We start from the raw sequence: 18,360 nt of genomic DNA, 5'->3' as shown, positions 1-18,360 counted from the left end.
GGGGGGGGTGAGAAGGAGGGAAGGGGGAGGAGGGAGTGGAGGGAGAGAGGGAGGGAGGGAGGGAGGGAGGGAGGGAGGGAGGGAGGGAGGGAGGGAGGGAGGGAGGGAGGGAGGGAGGGGGAGGGAGGTCAGGCAGTTGCCTTTCGCCGCTATGGTGCTGGTAGCGCAGCAGCAGGGGATCTGGTGATGGGTATTTTGAGGATGATTTGTTTTCTTGTTGGTGTCTATGAACACCGTAACACACAATGGGACTAATGTTACACGGGAAACTCGCGTAAAATCTTTGATTAAAAGAAAAATACAAACAAACGACATGATGAACGAAGTAAAGTGCCGAAAGACTGAGCATCTTTCTCGTCTGATCGTTTTAAAAAAAAAGGAGGGAAGGAGGGGAGGGGGGAGGGGAGGGTAGGGGAGGGAGGGGAGTGGAGGGAAGGGAGTGGGGGGAGGGAGGGGAGGGGGGAGGGGAGGGGAGGGAGAGAGGGAGGGGGGAGGGAGGGAGGGAGGGTAGGAAGAGGAGGAGGGGAGGGGAGGAGGGAGGGAGAGAGGAGGGAGGGAGTGAAGGGAGGAGGGGAGGGAGGGAGAGAGAGAGAGAGGGGAGGGAGGAGGCCCCACCTTGCCGAAGCTGCCCTTGCCCAGCACCATGAGGAAGTTGAAGTCGTCCGCCTTGACGCGGTCCACGTTGGCGTTGTTGAGGATGGCCGAGAGGCTGTTGGCACGCCGCTCGTCAGACCCACGCGGCTTCACGCTGGGGCCCAGGCGAGCTTTCTGGACACGGCGAGGACAGCGGCGTCGTCGTCAACATCGCAACAACAACGTCAACATCATCATGGACAACATTATTCACAACTTAAACATCATAAACAACATCACAACAACAACGTCAACATCATCATGGACAACATGATTCACAACTTAAACATCATAAACAACATCACAACAACAACGTCAACATCATCATGGACAACATGATTCACAACTTAAACATCATAAACAACATCACAACAACAACGTCAACATCATCATGGACAACATTGTTCACAACTTAAACAACATCAACTTCATCATAAACAACATCAACAACATCATCATCAACATTATAAACAACATCAACGTCATCACGAACAACATCAACAACATCATCCACAACCTAAACAACATCAACAACATCAACAACATCAACAACATCAACAACATTAACATAAGCAGCAATATGAACATCAACACCATCATCATCATCAACATTATGAACAACAACAACATAATCATGAACAACATTATTCACAACTTAAACAACATCAATTTCATCATAAACAACATCAACAACAACATCATCAACATTATGAACAACATCAACGTCATCACAAACAACATCAACAACATCATTCACAACCTAAACAACATCAACAACATCAACAACATTAACATAAGCAGCAATATTAACATCAACACCATCATCATCATCAACATTATGAACAACAACAACATAATCATGAACAACATAAACAGCATTATTCACAACTTAAACAACATTAACATCAACACCATCAAGATCATGAACAACATTAACATAATTCACAACTTAAACAACATCAACAACAACAACAACATCATCATCTTCAACATTATCATCATGAACAACACCAGCAACATAATTCACAAATTAAACAACATCAACAACATTAACATCAGCGATATCAACAACATTTACATGAACATCAACAACAACATAATCAAAAACATGAACAACATCATCGTGAACAACATCAACAACATCATTCACAACTTAAACAACATTGACATCAGCAATATCAACAACATTGACATCAACAACAACATTTACATCAACAACAACATTAACATCAACATCATCAAAAACATCAACAACATCATCAAGAACATGAACAACATCATCGTGAACAACATCAACAACATTAACATCAGCGATATCAACAACATTAACAACAACGACATCCACATCATCAAAAACATCAGCAACATCATGAACAACATCAACATCGTCAACACCATCAACATCCACATCACAATTAACATCAACATTAACAAAATCAACAGCAACATTACCGTCAACAATCGGCATTAACGATAACACGTACAACATCAACAGCATCATCATCATCACGGTGGCTAGGAGATGTTGACTACCTCGCCTGGTGCACAGGAGTTCGTGGGTTCGATCCCGACCCCGACGATGACTGCTATATATTTGGAGTGTGCGTGCCTCTCTCTCTCACCATCATCACGGTGGCTAGGAGATGTTAACTACCTCGCCTGGTGTACAGGAGGTCATGGGTTCGATCCCGACCCCGACGATGCTTGCTGTATATTTGGAGTTTGCATGTCTCTCTCATCATCATCATCATCACGGTGGCTAGGAGATGTTGACTACCTCGCCTGGTGCACAGGAGGTCGTGGGTTCTATCCCAACCCTGACGCCTGCTGTACATTTGGAGTCGGCATGTCTCTCTCTCATCATCATCACGGGGGCTAGGAGATGTTAACTACCTCGCCTGGTGCACAGGAGGTCGTGGGTTCTATCCCAACCCTGACGCCTGCTGTACATTTGCAGTCGGCGTGTCTCTCTCTCATCATCATCACGGGGGCTAGGAGATGTTAACTACCTCGCCAGGTGCACAGGAGGTCGTGGGTTCTATCCCAACCCTGATGCCTGCTGTACATTTGGAGTCGGCATGTCTCTCTCTCATCATCATCATCACGGTGGCTAGGAGATGTTAACTACCTCGCCTGGTATACAGGATGTCGTGGGTTCGATCCCGACACTGACGACGCATGCTGCTGCTGTATATTTGGAGTTTGGCGTGACTTCCTCTCTCTCCCCATGGACACGTGGATTTTTCTCCGGGACCTCCGTTTTTTCCCATCCACGTTTAGAATCAACGTCACGTGCTTAGAGTATTTGGCTGCTGTACATTTACATACGTGACCCCACTTCGTTGAGCTATCGTGTTGTGATAGGCCAGGTGATCGCTGCTCAAAAGGAGCTACTACATAGCTCAGAGGGGCCTTACCCTGCTAAAATAAAACAAATATTTATGAATTTTTAGTTTTTATAGAGTGTATGGGTGTCTGTGTGAGACTATGGGTATCTGTGTGAGTCTATGGGTCTCCATGTGAGTCTATGGGTTTCTATGTATGTTTACAGATCTCTGTATGAGTCCATGGGTCTCTGTGCGAGTCCACGGGTCTCTGTGTGAGTCTACGGGTCTCAATGTATGTCTACAGATCTCTGTATGAGTCCATAGGTCTCCGTGTGAGTCCACTGGTCTGTGTGAGTCTACGGGTCTCGATGTATGTCTACAGATCTCTGTATGAGTCCATGGGTCTCCGTGCGAGTCCACGGGTCTCTGTGTGAGTCTACGGGTCTCAATGTATGTCTACAGATCTCTGTATGAGTCCATAGGTCTCCGTGTGAGTCCACTGGTCTGTGTGAGTCTACGGGTCTCGATGTATGTCTACAGATCTCTGTATGAGTCCATAGGTCTCCGTGTGAGTCCACTGGTCTGTGTGAGTCTACGGGTCTCAATGTATGTCTACAGATCTCTGTATGAGTCCATGGGTCTCCGTGCGAGTCTACGGGTTTCTACGTAATAAGTCCACGCGTCTCTACGTAAATCGCTGGGCTACCGGGCCGAGACCATGAATTCCCCGCACGTGAGAACACACAATCTTTGGTCTTTTCGGTAAAGTCACGTAGGTAAAAAATGTAAATAAATTAAATCACACCACGTCTGCTTTCGCTAAGTTGTCCCCACCTGAAGAAGGATGCTTGTGTTGCGCCCGAAACGTCGTGATTTTATTTATTTAAACTTTCTACCTACGTGACTTTACCGAAAAAACCAGAGTATGAATCCTTGCAGTCACGAAAACTTCAAAACGCGCTTGAAACAACGGGTGGCAGCAGCGGCAGCAGCAGCGGCAGTAGCAGCAGCAGCAGCAGCAGTCGCAGCAGCAGCAGCGGCAGCAGCAGCAGCGGCAGCAGCAGCGGCAGCAGCAGCAGCGGCAGCAGCAGCGGCAGCAGCAGTAGCAGTGGCAGCAGCAGCGGCAGCAGCAGCAGCAGCAGCGGCAGCAGCAGCGGCAGCAGCAGCAGCGGCAGCAGCAGCGGCAGCAGCAGTAGCAGTGGCAGCAGCAGCGGCAGCAGCAGTGGCGGCAGCAGTAGCAGTGGCAGCAGCAGCGGCAGCAGTAGCAGCAGCAGTAGCAGCAGCAGCAGCAGCGACAGCAGCAGCGGCAGCAGCAGCGGCGGCAGCAGTAGCAGTGGCAGCAGCAGCGGCAGCAGCAGCAGCAGCGGCAGCAGCAGCGGCAGCGGCAGTAGCAGTGGCAGCAGCAGCGGCAGCAGCAGCGGCAGTGGCAGCAGTAGCAGGGCAGTAGCAGCAGCAGCAGTGGCAGCAGCAGCAGCGGCAGCAGCAGCGGCAGTGGCAGCAGCAGCAGTGGCAGTAGCAGTGGCAGGAGCAGTAGCAGCAGCAGCGGCAATAGCAGTAGCAGTAGTAGCAGCAGTGGCAGCAGCAGTGGCAGCAGCAGTGGCAGCAGTAGCAGCAGCAGTGGCCCTATCCTGGATGCGAACCGGCTCGGCAGCGTTCCCCCCTCTGACCTCCGGAGGAAGCTGCCCGGCCACCCTTCCAGATAAATAATTCACTGTGTAACAAAAACATATTCACATGTTTCGTTCCTGGGTAGTAAATGTTATTTCCGAATTGCTCATGCTTCAAAAGTGCAGAAAACGGCTATTGTTCCCCCACAAACTTTGCTTTTGTGACCAGGACAGTGATATTTTGAAATGTACTTATTTTGAATGAGAAAACGTGACGTGTGCATTTGTGCCATTCCTTCACGTAAAGCCCTGGTCACAAAAGCAAAGTTTGTGGGGAATAATTGCCGTTTTATATTCTTTAGAGGCATAAGCAATAAAAAGAAAATAACACTTACTACCCATGAAAAAAAATCGTGTTACATAGTGAATTAATCATCTGATCCCCCACGCTCGAGGTGGATCGTGGTGACCAGCCAACGTGGAGAAGGGAGTCAAATGTTGAAGAGTAGGAGAGGAGTGGGGGGGGGGGGGGACTAGCGGTTGAAGGGACGCTGCAAAATCTTGACATAAAGCTTTTGTGACCACAATAATTACTATTCTTTGGGTCTTTCGGTAAAGTCACATAGGTAAAAAAAAAAAGACAAATTTGGGGGGGGGGGAGGAGAGTGGGGAGGATGAGAAGGAGGAGGGAGGGGGGAGGAGAGTAGGGGGGAGGAGGGAAGGAGGGAGGGGGGAGGTGGGAAGGAGGGAGGGGGGATGAGGGAGGGGGGAGGAGAGAGGGGGGATGAGAAGGAGGGGGGAGGAGAGAGGGGGGGATGAGAATGGGAGGGAGGGGGGAGGAGAGAGGGGGGGATGAGAAGGAGGAGGGAGGGGGGAGGATAAAGGGGAGATGAGAACGGGAGGGAGGGGGGAGGAGAGAGGGGGGGAAGAGGAGGGAGGGGGGAGGAGGGAGGGGAGGATGAGAAGGAGGAGGAAGAGGAGAGAGAGGGGAGCAGGGGGGGAGGAAGAGGAGGAGAGAGAGGTGGGTGGGTGGGAGTGAGGGTGCAATTTTTGTCGGAATTTTTCTGAACCTATCCACGTGACTTTACCGAAAGACCCAATCGAGTGTGGGGACGCTGCAACACCGCCACCGCGTGTCGCACCGCGAGAACGGGCAGCGATGGAACACGGCGGAGGAGAGCGCGACGCGGCGCCGAGAGGAAACGGGCCGCAGTAATCGCTTGCTTCTCACGCGTTACTTCGTCCACCCGCTGGACAGATGCCGCTACTGCCGACATTCTTGAGTCTGCGCCCCTCATTCGATGGGGAGCGGCACCCACAGAGAAGCGGGTGATTTCATTTCCTCTGTCTCTCTCTGCGGTCTCTCTGCGGTTCCTTCCATTTCTCTCGAACAACAACAAAATCGACAACGACGACGACGAGACGCTTCTAATTCGGTCCCGTTGTGGTCCGTCCGAATCCACGCGCGCGTCCAAGGAGCGCCACCTGTTTCATTTCCACCTCATCGCCGCGTGCGTGCGCCACCAGCATCGTCTTCCTCCTCCTCTACGTTGCAGCCTTTCAATGGAACTCCTGCGATGGTCACCCTGTCTCTCTTTCTTTGGGTCCAGGCTTTCGATGCAGCCAGCAATGACCCCCCACCCGATCTTGGAATTCCGGCATCCCAGAGAGAGAACTTTCGCCGTTACTTAGCCGTGGTTTTTCTGAGCCTCAAATAGAGCAAAGCTCCCCCCCCCCCGCCCACCTGCCCACCCCACCTCTCCCCCACCACCACCCACCTCAAACTTGCGGCGCATCTCGGTGTCTCCATCCTCGATGTCGGGAGCGATGGGCACGTTGTAGTACTCCCCTCCTCCTGGCTCAGCAGCTTGTACCTGCGCCACGGGCACGAAGAAGTGACAAAGATCTCCGACCCCCCCCCCCCCCCCGCACCCCGTACCACGTTATAGGCTTCACACGCCATCTGGGGCGCGTGCCGTTGAGCGAGTAGCGAGCAGGGGGGCGGTGGGGTGGAACGCCACGGCCCAGCGCGGTCACCTTTGTGTCCCCGACGTGACCTCACGCAGCCGTCACGAACATTACAATGAGAGGAATTGGCAGGCGCGCGGCTGCGTGAAGCCATCCGCCGGCAACCCTTGCCGGTCACCCGTCACCTTTGCACTGTTCCCGACAAAGAGACGTTGTCGGGGAAACAAAAAATCCGCGGCGACGTTCAAACGGAACCATTTCTGGTGGCCACCCAAAATTCGCCAAATGCCCGGACTCGGAGATACGCGGCGAGGTGCCGGCAAACGCAGTCGGGGTTCGATTTTGAGAGGCGGCTTTTTGTTTCTCAACCGGAAAAAAAAAAAAAAATCCCGTCGCTTTTGGCCGCCGAGGCGCTGAGTTCAGACGACGTCGCGGGCGGGGAACTCACCAGCCGTTGGCGGGCGCCTTGAGGAGCTCCGAGACGCCGAAGGAGAGCGCGCCCATGAAGTCGTTGCGGGTGGTACGGTCCCAGTCCCACACCTCGATAGAGAGACGGCGGTCGATGTCCGTCGGCTTCAGCTTGCTGGGGGCGGGGGGGGGCGGGGGGGGCGGGGGGGGCAGGGTGGCGAGACGCATGCAGTGGGGGGGGGGGGGGGGGGGGTGCACGGGGCTTCAACCACTGTTCGCCAGGCTGGGCGGCAGCTTGCTCCAGGCTGGGCTAAACGGGCGCGGCACGGGCTAGAGAAGAGATGGAGTGATGTGGTACAGGAGGACGTGGAGCTGAGTGGACTTGCCGATGACTGGTACCAGCAGTGTCAAGATCGGCCTCTGTGGAGGAGGCTCGTGAAGGACGCTACTGGGCAGTTGGAGGCAGTCGCCCTCCAACAACAACGGAGGGCGGAGGAGCGACGCTCACAACAACGAGCGGAGCGCCGGGTGGCTAAAGCCCAGCAAGTTGGCACAGTAGGGGGCACAGGTGGTGCATCAGCCAGTCATCTCGGTTATCTCGGTCAGTCGACCCGTGGCACCTGGGTCTGCCCCGTGACCTGCCAGTGGGCGTTCGACACTTCACATGGCCTCAAGGTGCACATGGCCTGGCACAAGCGTCGTGGTGATGTCACCGCCACTTAGTGGCGAATGGCGGTTGTTGTTGTACGTTTACGTGTTCTGAACGTGTGTATGTGTGTGTGTGTACGCGTGCATACGTATGTGTGTGTACGTGTGTATGTATGTGTACGTGTGTATGTGTGTGCGCGTGTGCGTGCGTGTACGTGTGTGTACGCGTGCATACGTATGTGTGTGTACGTGTTTTGTGTGTGTACGTGTGTGTACGTGTGTGTACGTACGTGTACATACGTGTACGTACGCGTGTGTGTATGTGTTCTGTACGTGCGCGTGTGTGTATATGTGTACATGTACGTGTTCTGTACATGTGTGTGCGTGTGTATGTGTACATGTACCTGTTCTGTACGTGTGTGTGTGCGTGTGTGTGCGCACGCGAGCGTGTGTGTGCGTGTGTGTGCGTGTGTGTGCGTGCGTGTACGTGTGTGTGCGTGTGTGTACGTGTGTGTATGTGTTCTGTACGTGTGTATGTGTTTGTGTATGTGTGTGTGTGCGTGTGTGTTCTGTACGTGTGTGTGTGCGCATGTGTGTGTGTGTATGTGTGTGTACGTGTGTATGTGTGTGTACGTGTGTGTGTGCGTGTGTACGTGGGTGATGTGGGGAGCGGTAGTGTAGCGGTTAGCGCGCTGCGCTATGAACCTGGCGACCCGGGTTCGATTCCCGCTCACGGCTAACACCAGTGACGATTATCTGAACCGGTCCTGGGCCTCCCCTAGGTCGACTCAGCCTTAAATGAGTACCTGGTGCGGTGTGTAAACATTGCCACTAGGGAGACAAAGGCGGTCGGGCGTGGTGCTGGCCACCCACCCCCTCGTGTACCGTTCCGGTCTTCATAGGTGCTCGCTAACAGCACTTGCCCCTACAGTCTGTTCAGGCTATACGGAGGATCTTTGTCTTTGTCTTTGTACGTGGGTGTGTGCGCGTGTGTGTGTGTGCACGCGAGCGTGTAAGGGTCCGGGCCACGACGCCGGCACTCACAAGGTGAAGTGCTCCTCCCACACGGGGTTCAGGTTCGCCTTGATGGTCTTGGTCTTCTGCTTGCTCTCGCTCTTGGGGTCGGGGGTCAGCTTCAGCTTCACGTAGGGGTCAGAGAGCCCGTTGGGGTCCATGGGGATCAGGTTCTTGGCTTCCTTCACTGCAATGGAGACAAATCGCGACACCCGATTATCCTCCACAGAGGCCGATCTTGACACCGCTGGTACCATTAATCAGCAAGTCCACTCAGCTCCACGTCCTCCTGTACCACAATCACTCCATCTCTTCTCTAGCCCCGTGCCGCGCCCGTTTATCCCCCTCGATCCGGCCGAACAAAAGCTGTTTAGGCATGCGGTGGCTGGGTGCATACATGCACACAAAGACTGCCGCACGACGGGAGAGAGACTCACCCGTCGTGCGGCAGTCTTTTTTGGGCCGATTGCTAATTTGCTTCACTGTGCTTAATTTTATTATTTTGCACACCCCCCCCCCCCCCTATCGAGCTGTTATTATAGCACCTCGACTTAAAAACATTCGACTTTCAGAGATACCAACAAACCTGCCCTCCCCGTATGTCCAGTTGCCCGTTCGGAGCGAGAGTCGTAAGTTCAACCGCCGCGCAATAGATGGCGGTGGTGGCATCTACATCTGCAGAACGTGAAGAATCAGTGGCATCTACATCTGCAGAACGTGAAGAACCAGTGGCATCTACATCTGCAGAACGTGAAGAACCAGTGGCATCTACATCTGCAGAACGTGAAGAACCAGTGGCATCTACATCTGTAGAACGTGAAGAATCAGTGGCGTCTACATCTGCAGAACGTGAAGAATCAGTGGCATCTACATCTGCAGAATGTGAAGAACCAGTGGCATCTACATCTGCAGAACGTGAAGAACCAGTGGCATCTACATCTGCAGAACGTGAAGAACCAGTGGCATCTACATCTGCAGAACGTGAAGAACCAGTGGCATCTACATCTGCAGAACATGAAGAACCAGTGGCATCTACATCTACAGAACGTGAAGAACCAGTGGTATCTACATCTGCAGAACGTGAAGAACCAGTGGACCAGTGGCATCTACATCTGCAGAACGTGAAGAACAGTGGCAATTACATCTGCAGAACGTGAAGAACCAGTGGATCTACATCTGCAGAACGTGAAGAACCAGTGGCATCTACATCTGCAGAACCGTGAAGAACCAGTGGCATCTACATCTGCAGAACGTGAAGAACCAGTGGCATCTACATCTACAGAACGTGAAGAACAGTGGCAGTCTACATCTGCAGAACGTGAAGAACCAGTGGCATCTACATCTACAGAACGTGAAGAACCAGTGGCATCTACATCTGCAGAACGTGAAGAACCAGTGGCATCTACATCTGCAGAACGTGAATAACCAGTGGCATCTACATCTACAGAACGTGAAGAAACAGTGGCCTCTACATCTGCAGAACGTGAAGAACCAGTGGCATCTACATCTGCAGAACGTGAAGAACCAGTGGCATCTACATCTGCAGAACGTGAAGAACCAGTGGCATCTACATCTGCAGAACGTGAAGAACCAGTGGCATCTACATCTGCAGAACGTGAAGAACCAGTGGCATCTACATCTGCAGAACGTGAAGAACCAGTGGCATCTACATCTGCAGAACGTGAAGAACCAGTGGCATCTACATCTGCAGAACGTGAAGAACCAGTGGCATCTACATCTGCAGACGTGAAGAACCAGTGGCATCTACATCTGCAGAACGTGAAGAACCAGTGGCATCTACATCTGCAGAACGTGAAGAACCAGTGGCATCTACATCTGCAGAACGTGAAGAACCAGTGGCATCTACATCTGCAGAACGTGAAGAACCAGTGGCATCTACATCTGCAGAACGTGAAGAACCAGTGGCATCTACATCTGCAGAACGTGAAGAACCAGTGGCATCTACATCTGCAGAACGTGAAGAACCAGTGGCATCTACATCTGCAGAACGTGAAGAATCAGTGGCGTCTACATCTGCAGAACGTGAAGAACCAGTGGCGTCTACATCTGCAGAATGTGAAGAACCAGTGGCATCTACATCTGCAGAACGTGAAGAACCAGTGGCGTCTACATCTGCAGAATGTGAAGAACCAGTGGCTGCAGAATGGTGAAGAACCAGTGGCATCTACATCTGCAGAAGTGAATAACCAGTGGCAGTCTACATCTGCAGAACGTGAAGAACAATGGCATCTACATATGCAGAACGTGAAGAACCAGTGGCATCTACATCTGCAGTACGTGAAGAACCAGTGGCATCTACATCTGCAGAACGTGAAGAACCAGTGGCATCTACATCTGCAGACGTGAGAACCAGTGGCATCTACATCTGCAGAACGTGGAGAACCAGTGGCATCTAAATCTGCAGTACGTGAAGAACCAGTGGCATCTAAATCTGCAGAACGTGAAGAACCAGTGGCATCTACATCTGCAGAACGTGAAGAACCAGTGGCATCTACATCTGCAGAACGTGAAGAACCAGTGGCATCTACATCTGCAGAACGTGAAGAACCAGTGGCATCTACATCTACAGAACGTGAAGAACCAGTGGCATCTACATCTGCAGTACGTGAAGAACCAGTGGCATCTACATCTGCAGAACGTGAAGAACCAGTGGCATCTACATCTGTAGAACGTGAAGAATCAGTGGCGTCTACATCTGCAGAACGTGAAGAACCAGTGGCATCTACATCTGCAGTACGTGAAGAACCAGTGGCATCTACATCTGCAGAACGTGAAGAACCAGTGGCATCTACATCTGCAGAACGTGAAGAACCAGTGGCATCTACATCTGCAGTACGTGAAGAACCAGTGGCATCTACATCTGCAGAACGTGAAGAACCAGTGGCATCTACATCTGCAGAACGTGAAGAACCAGTGGCATCTACATCTGCAGAACGTGAAGAACCAGTGGCATCTACATCTGCAGAACGTGAAGAACCAGTGGCATCTATAACCGCAGGAGATCACACAACTTTAAAAGCCACGCCGTGCAACATGTTTGTAATTGATGGGAGCGAACTTGGACTTACGAAGAGTCCTCTGGAACCGAACTCGTTCGTAAGTAGAGGGGTCCCTGTATTGTGTGTTGCTCTTGTAACTGTGCTGACCCCGTGTCTCCGAGCTCGTCCTGGGTTTCAATCCCGACCCCTGACGCCTGCTGCTGTAATATTTGGAGTTTGCGTGTCTCTCTCTCTCAACAGCATCACGGTGGCTAGGAGATGTTAACTACCTCGACTGGTACGCAGGAGGTCGTGGGTTCGCGACCCCTGACGTCTGCTGCTCTATATTTGGAGTTTGCGTGTCTCTCTTTATCATCATCATCATCATCATGGTAGCTAGGAGATGTTAACTACCTCGCCTGGTGTACAGGAGGTCGTGGGTTTTTTCCGACCATGACGCCTGCTGCTGTAATATTTGGAGTTTGCGTGTCTCTCTCACTCTCAACATCATCACGGTGGATAGGAGATGTTAACTCCCTCGCCTGGTATGCAGGAGGTCGTGAGTTCACGACCCCTGACGACTGCTGCTGTATATTTGGAGTTTGCGTGTCTCTTTTTCTCATCATCATCATCATCATCACGGTAGCTAGGAGATGTTAACTACCTCGCCCGATTCGCAGGAGACCGATTCCGACCCCTGACGCTTGCTCTATATTTGAAGTCAGCGTGTCTCTATATCTCTCTTCGTGGTGGCGTGGATTTGTCTGCGGGCTCTTCCGGGGTTTCCCCTCCACATCAATAATCAACGCGCTTCAGAGCATTGGGCTGCTGCTGTAAATTGCCACGTGGTGGTGATGATGATGTGCCACTTGGTCGAGTGTTCACTTGTGACAGCCAGATCGGCGCTTCTGAAAACGAGCGACGTAGATCGGACGCGGCCTTACACCCGGTAGAGTAAAAAAATAAAAAAGTTGTTTAATAGTTTATGAGTGGCTCATCGGATTCCTCCTGCAGTCACAAAAAATAACGTTTCTGATTTCGATTGCCTTTGGTTATTTTGGTGACCCGGGGTCGCTCTGGAAAATGGAAACTCCTATCCTGGTCTGAACTTTAACCTTGAACTCCACTCACTCATCAAGAATTTAGCCATTCAATCACCATCTCACTAACACTCATTCACCCACCCACTCACCCACCCACGATCTAACTAACACACTCACCCCCACCCACTCACCCACCCACCATCTCACTAAAATACTCACCCCCACCCACTCACCAACCCCACCATCTCACTAATACACTCATACCCACACACTCACCCACCCACCATCTCACTAACACACTCATCCCCACCCACTCACCCACCCACCATCTCACAAACACACTCATTCACCCACTCACCCACCTACCATCTCACTAACAAACTCACCCACAACCACTCACCCACCCACCATCTCACTAACAAACTCACCCCCACCCACCCACTCACCCTCCCACCACCTCACTAACACACCCATTCACCCACTCACCCACCATCTCACTAACACACTCATTCACCCACTCACCCACCATCTCACTAACACACCCATTCACCCACTCACCCACCATCTCACTAACACACTCATTCACCCACTCACTCACCATCTCACTAACACACCCATTCACCCACTCACCCACCATCTCACTAACACACTCATTCACCCACCCACCCACCATCTCACTAACACACTCATTCACCCACTCACCCACCATCTCACGAACACACTCATTCACCCACTCACCCATCCACCCACCATCTCACTAACACAATCATTCACCCACTCACCCACCCACCATCTCACTAACCCACTCATTCACCCACTCACCCACTCACCATCTCACTAACACAATCATTCACCCACTCACCCACCCACCCACCATCTCACTAACACACTCATCCACCATCTCACTAACACACTCATTCACCCACTCATCCACCATCTCACTAACACACTCATTCACCCACTAAACCCACCATCTCACTAACATACTCATTCATCCACCCACCATCTCACTAACACACTCATTTACCCGCTCACCCATCCACCCACCATCTCACTAACACACTCATTCACCCACTCACCCACCATCTCACGAACACACTCATTCACACACTCACCCACCATCTCACGAACACACTCATTCACACACTCACCCACCCACCATCTCACTAACCCACTCATTTACCCGCTCACCCACCCACCATCTCACGAACACACTCATTCACACACTCACCCACCCACCCACCATCTCACGAACACACTCATTCACCCACTCACCCACCCACCATCTCACTAAAACACTCATTCACACAGTCACTCACTCACCCACCCACCCACCATCTCACTAACCCACTCATTTACCCGCTCACCCACCCACCATCTCACGAACACACTCATTCACACACTCACCCACCCACCCACCATCTCACTAACCCACTCATTTACCCGCTCACCCACCTACCATCTCACTAACACTTATTCATCCACTCACCCACCTACCATCTAACGAACACAATTATTCAACCACTCACCGACCCACCATCTCACTAACACACTCACTCACCCACTCACTCACCCATGCACCATCTCACAAACACACTCATTCACCCACTAACCCACCTTCTCACTACCCCACTCATTCATCCACTCATCCACCCACCATCTCACTAACCCACTCATTCACCCACTCACCCACCCACCATCTCACTAACCCACTCATTCACCCACTCACCCACCCACCATCTCACTAACCCACTCATTTACACACTCACCCACCCACCACCTCACTAACACAATCATTCACCCACCCACCCACCATCTCACTAACCCACTCATTCACCCACTCACCCACCCACCATCTCACTAACCCACTCATTCACCCACTCACCCACCCACCACCTCACTAACCCACTTGTTCACCCACTCAACCGCCATCTCACTAACCCACTCATTCGACGGCACAAATTTGGCCGGATCATGTCGTGGTGGCCTAACAACCACCACCCCTCCCCCTCTGCCAACAAATAACTAACAACGTAATGTACGAATCTCTACACTGGCTGCGAGTAGCAGCAACATCGCGGTTAAGTCGATTGCCGTACAGCAGCAACCCTCTAGACCAGGGGTCCCCAACCCCCCGGGCCACGGAACGTCACCGCTCCGTGGCCTGTTAGGAACCGGGCCGCACAGCAGGAGGTGGAGCGGTGGGCGAGCGAGCGAAGCTTCGTCATCTGTATTGACAGCCGCTTCCCATGGCTCGCATTGCCGTCTGAGCGCCGCCTCCTGTCAGATCAGCGGCGGCATTAGATTCTCATCGCAGCGCGAACCCTACTGTGTAAACTGCGCGTGCGAGGGATCTAGGTTGGTCGCTCCTTATGAGAAGTCAGAATCCCACACTTAATTTAGTCCGCGCGTGGCCCGCCCCTATTATTTTATTGACCACTTCCGTCCGTGTCTCTTTCCCACACTGCCTCAGTCACAGTTTTGGGAAGCCCACAAGCTGCCAGAGGTCGCAATCGGGTACCCGATACCCGTACCCTACCCGATACCCGGCTACCCGTACCCAGCCGGGTACGGGTACCTGTTTGCGACCCTGGTGTGGCCGGGTACGGGTACGGGTAGGCCGTGAGTCACTGGTGAGTAACCGTTTGTCACTCATTTCGGGTAGGGTACGGGTACGGAATGAGTACCCGTACCCGGCCGGGTACGGGTACACATTTGCGACCCTGGTGCGGCCGGGTAAGGGTACGGGTAAGAAATCAAAACCCGTTTGCGACCTCTGCAAGCTGCTAACCCCTGGCCACAATGAGTAGAAAAAACAAACGTTGCTGGAGAGCTTCTTTGGAAAGGGGGAAAGACCCAATTATGAACCCCCCCCACCCCCCCTGGTCCGTGAAAAAAGTTGTCTTCCACGAAACGGGTCCCTGGTGCCGTCGAGAGCATTGCCACGTCCAGACGCACCGCCAGGTGGCAGTAGCGCGTTGACAATCACAGACACAGCGCTGGAGCCGCCATTTTTCATAGATTCGACCAAACGTCACCCAATGCGTGTGGCATGAGAGTCAGGTGCGAGTGGAGAAAACCTCGCCTCTCATCTCACTCCCCTCACTCTCCTACCTCTCATCTCTAATCTGACTCCACTCCACGCTCTCTCATGCCTCTCATCTCACTCCACTCCCCTCCATGCACTCTCCTACCTCTCCCCTCTCATCTCACTCCACTCCCCTCCACGCACTCTCCTACCTCTCCCCTCCTATCTCACTCCACTCCCCTCCACGCACTCTCCTGCCTCACCCTCCCATCTCACTCCACTCCCCTCCACGCACTCTCCTGCCTCTCCCTCTCATCTCACTCTACTCCCCTCCACACACTCTCCTGCCTCTCCCTTCTCATCTCACTCCACTCCCCTCCACGCACTCTCCTGCCTCTCCCCTCTCATCTCACTCCACTCCCCTCCACGCACTCTTCTGCCTCTCCCCTCCCATCTCACTCCACTCCCCTCCACGCACTCTCCTGCCTCTCCCCTCTCATCTCACTCCACTCCCCTCCACGCACTCTCCTGCCTCTCCCCTCTCATCTCACTCCACTCCCCTCCACGCACTCTCCTGCCTCTCCCCTCTCATCTCACTCCACTCCCCTCCACGCACTCTCATGCCTCTCCCCTCCCATCTCACTCCACTCCCCTCCACGCACTCTCCTGCCTCTCCCCTCTCATCTCACTCCACTCCCCTCCACGCACTCTCCTGCCTCTCCCCTCTCATCTCACTCCACTCCTCTCCACGCACTCTCATGCCTCTCCCCTCCCATCTCACTCCACTCCCCTCCACGGTGTCTCTGTGGTTGCAGTGTCTCTGTGGTCGCGGTGTCTCTGCGGGCACGGCGTTCCAGGTCGACTACATCAAATTCATATTGTGGTCGTCATCATCTTTATCGTGATCATCGTCGTCATCATCTTCTTTGTCGTCATCATCGTCATCATCGTCGTCATCGTAATCGTCGTCATCGTCGTCATCATCATCGTCGTCATCGTAGTCATCATCGTGATCATCATCATCGTGATCATCATCATCGTCGTCATCGTAGTCATCATCATCGTCGTCATCGTAGTCATCATGGTGATCATCATCATCGTGATCATCATCATCATCGTCATCATCGTAGTCATCATCGTGATCATCATCATCGTGATCATTATCATCATTGTCATCATCGTGATCATCATCATCGTGATCACCATCATCATCGTGATGATCATCATCATCGTGATCATCATCATCGTCGTGATCATCATCATCGTCATCATCGTCATCATCGTCATCAACTCACCGCTGACCACGAGCTTCTCGGCGTTGGTCACTTCGGCGACGATGCGAATCCGCCCACGCCTCTCCGTGTGATCCATGCCGCACAGGCTGGGCACCATCACCACGCAGCGCTTGTGCACGTTCATGTCGCAGGCTGTGCCACACGGGGGGTGGTGGGTGGGGGGGTGGTGGGTGGGTGGTGGGTGGGAGGGAGACGGTGGTTGTCGATGGCCCTCGCCGGTGAAGAATTGTAGACAAGTTTGGCAACAAAACATTTTTTCATAATCAACGTTTTTGGGTTTAGATCGCGTTATTTATAAATGTGTCGTAACCCTCCACCACCCAACACGGCCAATCAGTAAAAAAGTGTCACGTTGACAAAAGACAAATTAGTTCACTGCTTTAGCCCAACGGTGTGTTGAAGCGTGAAACCACAACATTTACAATTTTTTTTGTAGTACGACGTTTCGCTGGTAATTGCATCCAGCATCATCGGGCAATTCTGGCGATGATGCTGGATGCAATTACCAGCGAAACGTCGTACTCAAAGTGTAAATGTTGTGGTTTCGCGCTTCAACACACCGGTGGGCTAAAGCAGTGAACTATTTGTCTTTTGTCAACGTGACACTTTTTTACTGATTGGCCGTGTCGGGTGGTGGAGGGTTACGAGACATTTATAAATAACGCGATCTAAACCCAAAAACGTTGATTATGAATAATATTGATCGCGAAAGCCTACGTGTAAAACATTTTTTTTTTACAAAAAATGAACTATCCACGTGCAATGACCCCGGTGGGAGTCACACCAGCAGCGATCATCGCCACCCCACCCCGTCAGCCGGGTTCGACTCTCGACCTTCTGTGCGGAGGAGTTTTGGTGTCGTCTCTGCGAGAGCATCACTCACTGTCGCATTTCATCCCCTGGTGTATGAGGCCGTAGAGCAGCGAGCCGCAGTGGTCACAGAACGTGGGGCTGCCGTAGGTGTGGGCCTTGAAGCGGTGCTTGCTGCGGGGATCCTGAGACACGCACAGACGGAGGGAGACACAGAGAGAGACACACAGAGAGAGAGACAGAGAGAGAGACGGAGAGAGAACGATAACACAGGTCAAAAACAACAAAAAACATGTTTTTCTGGCCTGGACTTTTGCAGCTGTTCTAGACTAATTTCAGGGTGCCGATTCCAAACCTGATCTCAGATTTGCTCTATCACATCTCATTTTTATGCTATCGGCATACCCCATTTTCATTGATTTTACCCGAAATTAACTCTGTCACTTATGATTGCAAGTTGTTGCCAGTCAGTGACTGCTTTAGTGTTAAAATACGGTGCTGTCTTTTTAGGATAGTGTGTTTATAATATCATTTTATGTAGATATCCACATTTATTTAATATTTTTCTTCTGCGGTTTTT

General features: G+C 52.1%; 1 protein-coding gene across 1 annotated transcript in view; it reads right to left on the bottom strand.

Moving 5' to 3' along the window:
• Nucleotides 1-18,064, bottom strand: part of LOC133358823 (protein kinase C beta type-like) — a gene marked incomplete at its 5' end in the record, with an annotated part of 110,754 nt that extends 92,690 nt beyond the window's left edge. The window contains 7 exon segments of the mRNA XM_061577271.1: nucleotides 616-768; nucleotides 6,346-6,419; nucleotides 6,422-6,441; nucleotides 6,984-7,118; nucleotides 8,636-8,792; nucleotides 16,971-17,102; nucleotides 17,854-18,064. Coding sequence (XP_061433255.1) covers nucleotides 616-768; nucleotides 6,346-6,419; nucleotides 6,422-6,441; nucleotides 6,984-7,118; nucleotides 8,636-8,792; nucleotides 16,971-17,102; nucleotides 17,854-18,064 — 882 coding nt within the window.
• Between the last annotated feature and the right edge of the window lie 296 nt (nucleotides 18,065-18,360).

Source organism: Lethenteron reissneri, chromosome 63 (assembly GCF_015708825.2).
Source record: "Lethenteron reissneri isolate LAM-NWPU_2019-01 chromosome 63, ASM1570882v1, whole genome shotgun sequence".
NCBI lineage: Eukaryota > Metazoa > Chordata > Hyperoartia > Petromyzontiformes > Petromyzontidae > Lethenteron > Lethenteron reissneri.
The sequence above is the reverse complement of the archived record's forward strand: the minus strand, read 5'-3'. Positions and strand labels throughout refer to the sequence as shown.